A 10,536-nucleotide genomic window follows, 5' to 3' on the forward strand; every position below is an offset into this window, starting at 1 on the left:
CACACAGAGCGCAATTTAACATAGCCAATCTACCTACCAACACATTTTTGGAATGTGGGAAGAAACCGAAGAACCAGGAGGAAACCCATGCGTATAATTTGTGCTTTTAAAGGTGGAACTTTTCAGAGAGAAAAATTTGTAGTCAACACAGATAAAAATAAACACAGAAGTGCATTAGTGATGGCTGATGATGCATGGATACTTCAATACCTTGTGTAAAGCTTAAGAAAAAAGATTTACTTTTTACTGCTTCGCTTAGTAAGACATTCGTTCACGTATGTGTCCTTCAGTTTTGCTACACTGGTAGAGTGTAATGTTTGTGGTTTTTAATTTGTGTTATATGGTCACATATTTTAGTTGTTTATTGGCAGAATGCAACAACTGTGCTTAGACTTAGAGTTTTCAGTAAACACGTTTTTCATTTATTTTCTCAACAGAGGAAAATGTGTTGAAATCCTTGCCTGTGATAATCACATATACTCTACAGTGGTGCTGGATAGAGATTATGTATGTGGAAAAAATGCTGGAAAATTCTATTAACCATTACAGGCCAAGCTGTATACATATAAAAACATTAGCAAACCCGTTGAAAGATTGAGTACCAAAATAAGACAGGAAAGAAAACAGTTGACACATGTATAACCATTTTATTTATTTTTTTTAATATTAAGACAATGAAGCATAAGCCAAGAGCACCATGAGTGACAGCTACTGGTGGGAGAGGAAGACTTGGTTCCCCCTCTGCCCCCAAACAGCATACTGTAACCAAAGTCAAACAAAATAATACAACAGAGCAACTTAGTAACATAGCCAGGAAGCAGGATTCATTAACTGTACATAAGATAGACAGAGAGAGAGAGAAAGTCAAAGAGATAAAGACAGAGAGAAGACATGACAAAGAAAAGAGTGAGTGATTACACTGTACAGTACAATCCTCGGGCAGTGTAAAAAAAAAAAAAAAAAGACAAAGATGGTGAGAAAGAGTGATATACCTGTGACTCCAGAGAGTTCAACATTGAAGGGTCAACGAACAAATGCTTTGAGGGGAGTTTTTTTTTTTTTTTTTTGCAGTCAAATCAATAAGGTGGTGGCAGACACTGGGCAGGAAAAAAGTGTCATCTGTATTACTTCTAATCATTGTCAAGTGCTGTTACTGTGGCACCCAGGCCACACCTCCACCTTCATTGCTCACTCCTTCTTCCCCTCAACTAAATGTGCATATACAGCATTAAAGTGACGAGTTGTATTCATGATGTTCAAGATCCACTGCCTTGCAATAAAGGACTGATATTTCTTTCAATGTAAATAACTCAAATATAAGTCAGTCAGATGACCAGTCATTCATTTAATTCATGTGTTAAGCATTACTACACTCAACCTTCCTATACTATATGTACAGAAACATGCCAGATTGATAACATTGAACAGGGAACAATTTCTCCTATAATAAGTGTGCAAGTGTTACTCATGAAATGGCTTGCCAACGTCTCCCCTAAAGGATAAAACTGCGGTGTTATCAAGTCAAAAACGTATCTTTTATTCTGGCTACTTTTACCCACATGCTTGGGGCCATAAGACTAAACTCTTATTTTAATTTGCAAAATGCTACCTCTGTTCACACACAATTCAGAATCAAGTAAAAAACCGGCCTCTAAATATCACCGCCAACGTCCGGGTCTTTTTCATCTCATTGTAAGTCTCTTGGTGGCCTGAGAGAATGCAGACCTCTCCATGCAGCTTCTCTTGTTCTAAGCAGGAAGGCATGGAGCCAGACACCAGACGGACTGAAAATATGAACACTAAACACTGTACCATTAAACAGTGAGCAGGTGCAGGATGACCATTAAGGAAAAAAGTCTAGCCTAGCACAAAACCTGGGGGGATGCAAGCTTTTTTTTTTTCCTACACCATCCATATAGATTCTTTATCCCCTTTTAACGCACATACATACCTACAGACTCGCTATCAAATTCTAAAACTTTCATACACATACTTTTTGACTATGTAGTGGGACACTGAGTTTCTCTTTAATTGCAAGTTGTCAATACTTCAGATACTACGTCAACATATCTGAAATAAATAACTCCAGGGTTAACATGGTAGTTTGAAGAAGAGAAAGGCACTTTTGCATATCATACGACAGAAAGCCCATGAGTATCTTTTGGGTCTCAACATAGGGTCTTCTGTATCTTTGAAATGTTTAACCTGTAAATATTAACTGTACTTACTCAGAGAGGGAGATGCAGTAAGCGTATCACTTCTCTAGTCAATGGATTGATTTGGATCTGCTACAGTCAAAACCAAAACCTTTGGTCACTTTAATAGATACTTTATAACATACACATTTATGACACATTGTACCAGTTTATTCAATTTCTTTTTTTTTTTCTACACATGAACTGGACAATCCCCATTTCAAATGGAGAATCTTCCCTTCCAACACCTCACCGCTAGTAATTTTGTTACAATTGCTAATATTAAAAATATTTAAAATCTGTATCAATATACTTTTATCCTGTACATATCGCTAATAAAACTAGGGAGGGAGAGAAAGGAGGTACACCACGGCGCCAACACCCCATCACACTCCACAACCCCTCACCCAACTTCACCGTCAACTACTGCCCTGATAAATGTACACACATATCAAGTTACTGAGAGTGCCCTTGGAGCCAGGCCAAGCACGACACACCTTTACAGGCAGGCAGTGTGAGGGACAGCCAGCCCTCTCAAAAGACCCCATTGTTCTCAGGTGAGCCTGTGGCCTGCCCCACTGCCACCATTCCAGCTGAGGCAGTATGAGTCAGGGTATCTCGCAAACATGCCAGTCGTCAAACCAAAAAACACACTGACACACGGGACTTGACATCTAGTCCTCTGTGAATGAAAACCTCCCACTGTATGGGATAATATGGGAAGACGTCTTGATCACGGTTGACAGGGGGGCAGTGTTGTGCATCAGGCGCAGGTAGAGACGAATTAACACTTTATCTCAGGGCCAGGAGTCTGAACTTAGCCAGGCAATAGCAGACTAAAAGATCTACCTGATCCTTCACAGCACAGAGGGACAAAGCAAAGAAGCAAATATACACCCACAATGAATTTACGAGGAGGTCAATCCACTCCCCATCATTTTCTCTGCTGATGCGTCATGCTGCAAGCACAAACATCGATATGCTGGATCTGTATTTCAACCATTAGGAGGAGGAATCGTTGTTCATACTGCATGTGTATTAGTCATGTACAGTTGCATAATTGACAGCTATGGATCTATGTAGGCAGACTGCCTGAGCAATCATCAAATTTTTCGGGCTGTGGGGAAAGAAAAAAAGGGGTGATAAGCAACCTATATTCCATATATACAAAAGTTTAAGTCAATTAAATTAAAGCATCAGCATAGGCCTGACTGACTTGCACTTGCATTTAGGAGCTGAACTGGACCTCTGAGACTATGAGAACTGTCATATAGTATAAATCTGAAACTGTAATGTTATTCCATGCAATGGGACTGACGATCAAGATGTAGATCTCTAGTGCAATGTGGATCAGACAAGGTGAGCTTATAGAGTCTGTGTGTATTTGTGTCTATCAATATATAAATGTGTTTATGCTTAAAAATGGTCCCAGTGTTGCAGGATTATATATTGCCTCTGCTGCTCCCACTAATATAAGCACAGTTGAGTTTAAGTGCCCTTTAACACACCCCTTCTCCCACGGCACTGACAGTCCATTTCCTAATAAAAAAAAAAAAGAAAAAAGAAAAAAAAAAAAGAAAAACAGAATTACAATTATCACCACTTCCTGTGCAATTAGTGGTAGGAATTAATGATTACAAAACATATTGATAGCAATGGAACTTTCACACAGAGTGACTATGTCTTTAGAAAACCAGGCACACTTCACATCACATAACACAATTGACACTGTAGCCACATTATGCATCATCGTCAACATCACTTCGTGGAAGTGAAAAGAAGCAGAACGTCACAGAGACCTTCTGTCGAACCTTCTATAACAGCAGTCTGGACACATTGTACTAAACCAAGTCCATCTTTCCCAGACTTCTTGCTCTTGTTGTCTGTGAATTCTATAGATCCAAAGTCTGTTTCCTGCCCTTCAATGCCTGCTCAACTCTTCCGGACAGTGTGAGCACAGAATGTAACCTTGGGACCACTAACAGAGCACCATGAATGCAAAGATTTATAGGTAAACATAACTTGATCACAGCTCCGCCCAGGGCACACCATCTTGCCAAAACTGTCCATGATACAAACTTAAAGGTTGTCTTTTTATTATTTCCAATGCTTTTTTAAGTATGGAGGTGAAGGGCTGCAGAATTTTATGTTAGTATATGAAAAAGAATAAAAGTAGTGAAAAAAGTAAAAGCATGTAGCTAAGCAGTGAGAGAATGGAGGTGTATGAGTGCATTCTTCAGAAGTAGACGCCTCTTCTTCAAAGCAATGCAAAAAAAGAGGCTTGGAGATGTGGGGTGGGAAGGTAAAAGGCCCCCCACTGTTTCAGTCCAGACTGATGTGTCTACTGGAGGCTGCTTTAGCTGTATACATATTTGTTTTGAGTAATAATAAACAAAAAACAAAAAACCCAGAAGCTTATATATTGGGTTTCAGGTTCAGGCCCCTTTGCACTCATCCCGCACTGACTACCCTTCACCTTAAAAGCCTTTTCCTACAAAAAGAACTTTTCCTCCAAATAAGTGCTGAATAGACTACTCTTCAGGGAGAGCGCCCCCATCCCCTGTTGCTCGGTACACAGTGTAACCCCCTCCCACACTCTTAGTCTATTATGAGTAGTGCTGCGTTTCACTTGGCCTTGAGCAGCTCTCGCTCCAGCCAGCGCACACGCACCCTCTGCTTATAATGATACTCCCTGAGGTAGTCTTGCAGCGCTGGGGGTAAAGGTAGCGCTGCAATGCCGTCGTAGGTGGTCCCACGGCAGATGACTGCCCTAGCCAGGCTCTGTAGACCAAACGGAAAAGTCCGGTGAAGGGGCAAGGTTAGCAGAGGCTCGAAGAACATGCAGGCGCTGGGGTCTTTGTAGTGCTCCAGCAGTGCCGTGACTGTGGCTGCATGGAACACACAAGGGTCGTGGGCATCAAAGCTGAAGTTGTGGTTCCATTGTTCAATACGTGCATGCAACGAGCGACCATAACGGCGAAAACTAACAGAAAACAGGTAGTCCTCCTGGGCAGAGTCGCGCAGCAGAAAGGTGCCCTCAGGCCGGCCATCGAGCAGTGCCTCGGCCTCATAGCGGTCCATTACACCCCAGTAGCAGGGTAGAGCTGTGATCTGCATCAGGTCTGGCACTAGGCAGTGGATATAGTCAATCTGTGTGTGCACTTTCCAGGGCCCTGGCTGCTTGCCGCCCAGGAGGCCCTCTGCTGAATTATGGCGCTGCTTGGGACGGCGAGCCTGCAAACAAAGAGTGGTGGTGTCATCATCTTCAGAGTCACAGTCAGCTGCTGTGGCTCCCCGACTCTCACCCAAGGCCTCCCCCATCCCAGGAGCTAGTTTGGGTCCCAGCTTGTAGACTGTAGCCAGTGGAGCTGTAATAGCCTCAACAGTGTGTATCTGAGCATCAGGTGGTGGATCCACTCCCTCTTCTATACTGAGCCTTCGTCGCTCACGTAGACGTTCCTCCTCGTCCTCTGGAGATGCACGAGCACCATTAGGGGAGTCTGTGGAGCAGTCCACTGCTGCAGCTGTAACAGGGGCTGTATGCTGTTTGATGAGGTGCCATTTACGAGCAAGATCAGAGCCAGGAGGGAAGGGGCATGTTTCCAGCATTAGCTCGGTGATCTGGATCTTGCGCTTGGGCAGCCGTGAGTGGGTGCCACGTGATGACAGACGCAGAGGGAGGCACAGGCCCATTGTTTCATGGAGCTGCTGGCGCAGTGAACGTGGTACTCCCTGGTCTGGTTCATCCCTGCTGCTATTTGCTAGGTGTCTCCGACGGGAGCGGCCACTCCGTCGGTCTGTGGTCTCCAGGGAACTCTGTGCCTTGGTGGAGCATGAGTGCCTCTTCTTGCCACTCCAAGGTGCGTGACGTGAATAGGAATCTCTGCGGGCACCAAGGGGAGCGCACCCATCTTCACTGTCCTGCTCAACTGTGATCTCCAGTATTTGAGGCACATCTGCCACGCAGTTATGACCCCGATGTACCACGCTTCCATTAGCCCTCCGTGACACAACAGGGTGTGTCGACAGGCTGTCAGAAGGACTGGCGAGTTCCAGTGTGCTCTCTCCTTCGGTCTGGTCCACACTCTGACAAAATGTATGTGGCTGTGGTTGCATTTCCCCTCGGGAACTTCCATCTTGGTGGAGCAGAGACTGACATCCCCTCTTCAGGTTGCTCCACACCTTGCCTACCTTCTCCATGAGGTGGGGGCACCTGAATCTGATGAGACACACAAAGAAAGAACACCACTGTTTTAGTATTTATGAGTGCACCAAAGTCTTTACAAGTAGGCTGTCAAAGAAAGTAAAGGACTGCATATGAAACAACTGAGCGAGAAGAGACTGCTGAGTATTTTGTGAGTTTTAGGGACTGGGTGAGGGCAAGACTGTTAAGTAGCTGAGTGATTAAAATGTTGCCAGGCAGAGTTGCAGGGACCCAAGGCCAGTGCTAAAAATGAAGCCATGGACACGCTCCCAGTCGACCTGCTGCCATGGGCTGAGTTACAATGCCAGTCTGAGCCTGTCTCTCTCTGACCAGGCATAGAACACAGCAGCAATAAACTAATGAACAGTGACTCTACGCCTGAATTTAATGCAACTAATTTGACTCTAAAATAGAACACTGACATGACAACTATACGACAGTGCTTCAGCATGACAGATTTTTGCAGTTTCTGATCTCCATCAACTGGGACTACATGGTGAATATGAACAGATCTTCTTAAGTTTTGCAAGCTTCAGATACTCCAGTGGTAATAATCTGTTAAATCAGGTAAATCTTTTTCATTCTGTTTGCACCATCATCTTATTTCCGGTCCTCACAGTAAGGTTACTTAAGGTATAAGAGTCAACATTGCTCATTGCTGAGTGATCTTAAGGTAAAGTTTTGATTCTTCCAAGTGCAAATCATACATGGACTGACTCTGCTGACCTCACTCTTTTGTAGGCAATGAACTTTCTAGTTCTTTTATAGTTCTAGTTCTATAATTATTATACACCCATCCCAAACTCAAATTTGAATGTTTTCAGAACCAGCCATTAAATACCTAGTATCTAGTATTTATAGTAATATAACATCTCATTTAACACTGGCACTAACTGCATATATCTAATAGTAAGCAGTAGTACAAACAAACCTTAAAATCTCAGCTAATTATTCAGTAATTGCCCTTAAAGTATATTATATGGTAACTTCTAAGAAGTATTCAGTAATTGCAGTGACAAATATTGCTAACATTCACAAAGGCCAGTCTGTTCAAGTTTTTTTCCATTTACCATGCAAAGATTGTAGTCCACATGCTAAATGGTATATGCAATATGTGTGTAGAAACAGTATGCTTTGCATCAAAATCTGGCTTCCCCATTTAAAGTGCTTATGTACCAGCAATTTGCAATCACTTGGCAAATGTTCAATAACAGTTAGGTCATTTTAAGCTGGGCTTTAAAGGAGTAAAGAGAAAAGTATTCTCAAAAGTACAGCATTTCAGCATATGCCATAATCCTCACCATAATGCTGGGTGGTCAACCTGATTTTGGGAAGCACCAGAAGAATAGAAAAAGTTCTGCTAAATAGGAAGGAGAAGCCAATTCAAGGCTTCAAAGGTCAAAAAGACCAGTTTGTATCGTATATGCAATAAAACTGGGAGCTAGTGTAGGCCAGTAAATAGCAGCTGGGCATTTTTAACCCACTTAAGACAAGAACACAAAGCATGGTCATAAATCCACACTCAAATCTGATTTTGAGTCAAAGGCATATTGTAATGTGAGGTAAATTCTGTACCCAAATGCAGCAAGTCAGGACATAAATAAATAAATAGGCCTTTGTTTATATAACACCATGAGTTCTACAATGGCAGCTGGATTTGGTGCAATTTCACTGTGAAACTGAGAAAAGCAAATCAAGTATACAACCCACTCCGGAAGGAAGATGGCAGTAAGTAAGGCCTTGAAGCAGGTCTGTGTTTATTTAATTTTTTGAGAAGAAAAAGATTTATTTGAAACATGATCCCCATAAAATTTTCTGCAATTATCTTACTTAACTGTCTCATATTACTGCAATCCAACCCATGTAGTACCATTCTCCTATGTGTATATGGTGTAGCAGCAATGAGTTTCCAGTGAAACAGCAATTTTTGAACAAAAGTCCTTGAAGATAAAGCAGGTGCAGCCATTGTCTTTTGTCTAGCTAAATATCAATGAAGGCTGTTAAATGGCATTAACAGAGAGCTAACTAGGTATCTGCTATCTGACACTTAGCAAGGGATGCAGGCAGACATTAGAAATAGCTGAATCTTTTGTCGGTTTCTGTACTGAAGACAATTATTGTATGTGTACACATTTTTTGAACATTATGAATATGGCTTAAAAACATCAAAGTAGTTTGTGTTAGCTAGATGGCTAGCATTTAGTGGGGAACATTGCAGAAGTGAAGTGTGTGTGCTATGGCACTATGCACTACAACCCCTGCGGAATTTTATACAAGAATTAAAATAATAAAATCAAATTAAAATAATATAAATCAAAGCATAGATTAAAAGACCAGTATGTGCAGCATTTGTGCAACATTGCCAAGATGTTTGCTGCTCAAAAAAAAAAAAAAAAAAAAAAAAAAAAAAAAAGGAGGGGGCCATAAGACCACCTGCAAACTGATGTCCATCACAGATAGATGGAAACCATCAGACATTCTTTGTATGTTTTCAACTGGTTTAAGCCTTATTTTTCAAACAGTCAAAAAGCTGATTTGTCTCAGTTATATCTTGCAATAACAAATAACTACCAACTGAATAAAATCATACATGCACCTTTGATAAACGATTAAACAAAAATGGCCTACTAGGTAGTAAAGGTGTACCTGTGGTGACTAACACATAATCTGTGTTAATCCATGGCAGATGATGCTACTCATACAGCTTGTGAAACACACTAATATTAGCCAAAAAAATTACATTTTATTTCACTTGTATTTATTGTACAAATAATAAGTAAAGTAACAGCAATTTAACAAAAATATTATGACTTATAAATCTAGATATCAGTGCTGGCTACAAATAAATTAGAAAAGGCAGCAGACAGCTTAATAATTCATTAAGTGATCGCATATAAAAAAGTAATAGGCTATACTTTAAAAGCATTTATTTATAAAACATACTTTGTTATTACAGAATGTACAACTAATTTGTTCTAAAATCAAACAAACTGCTTTTATTTTAACTTGTGGACATTATAAATTCACTAGATAGTAGCCTGTAGGATAAGTCAAGTGTGATAGCCTCTTGACATGATTTTGTTTGAGACTGTGTCGTTATTAGAGTAGCAACAGTTGAGATTCGACAGTATACAGTCATCCAGTATAGTCTAACAGCTCGTTTTGAGATTTATAGATGTACCTTCGTTCAACTGTGTTCGCAGTAATATCATTAACCAGGGTTGCCAGGTTTGGGCAAAACTACATTGCAAAAATATCATGGACGTGCAATGACTGAAGTTACGACACAAAGCTTAGGGAAGAGAAATTTTTTGCAAAATTTGAAGGCCGTAAATACACCTTATTCACACTTCCCTGTTAGGAAAAAAGGAGCTGGGTGGCTTTTCTGAGTTTGTCAAACACATTTTGCTGGACAAGAGATGTTTGATCTGTCCATTCAAATCCAGAGGGTATAGCCCCAGGTTTTGGGAGCAACTTACATTTATCTCATGTAAATGTTGAGGGTTAAGAGCCTTGCTCAAGAGCCCAGCAGTGGCAGCTTTTTCCTGGAATTTTGAATTTACGCCCTTCCGATCAGAAGTCCAATGTCTTATACACTGAGCTACCACTGTCCTAGTCAGATTCTTTGAAATGCTGGCGGCAGATGTACCTGCTGCCTCATCCTGGCAAATAGTACAATGTCATTTCTTTCTCACAAGCACATCGGTGGGAAATGAGAGAAAACTCAAATAAAAATGTAATTATTTGTGCATTTAGGGATGCTGCAGTGATATTTGCTGCCATTGTTCACTATCTCACTGGAAGATCTGAAATGTTATTACTTACGTTTCCGCATTCACTATACGGAAGTGGGGAAATGTGTCATAAAATACTCTAACCTTTAACTGTTATCAAAACGTGATCTTCTCTCACTAATATTCACGGTCCGGCTGCACGATAATCACATTTCATTTGGATTTTTTATTTTTTTTCCCGTCCTACTCTCTGTGGGTCCCCCCCATGTGCCTTGTGTGCCCCTCCCAAACACCACTGGCCTATGGAAGCTGAATGACTGCACAACATCCACAAAGGTGAAGAAAAATCAGCTTACATCTGTTAAGTAGCAACCTTTTTTAACTGTTGGTCAATTACAAGAGG

The 10,536-nt window shown here is 41.1% G+C and overlaps 1 protein-coding gene across 1 annotated transcript; it reads right to left on the minus strand.

The window, feature by feature from the left end:
- Window positions 1-4,684: 4,684 nt before the first annotated feature.
- Window positions 4,685-6,414, minus strand: socs5a (suppressor of cytokine signaling 5a). Its single transcript, XM_034309446.2, has one exon. The coding sequence runs from the start codon at window positions 6,393-6,395 to the stop codon at window positions 4,821-4,823; it is 1,575 nt and encodes a 524-aa protein (XP_034165337.1). The 5' UTR covers window positions 6,396-6,414; the 3' UTR covers window positions 4,685-4,820.
- Window positions 6,415-10,536: the final 4,122 nt, after the last annotated feature.

Source organism: Pangasianodon hypophthalmus, chromosome 12 (genome assembly GCF_027358585.1).
Source record: "Pangasianodon hypophthalmus isolate fPanHyp1 chromosome 12, fPanHyp1.pri, whole genome shotgun sequence".
In the NCBI taxonomy this organism is placed as follows: Eukaryota; Metazoa; Chordata; class Actinopteri; order Siluriformes; family Pangasiidae; genus Pangasianodon; species Pangasianodon hypophthalmus.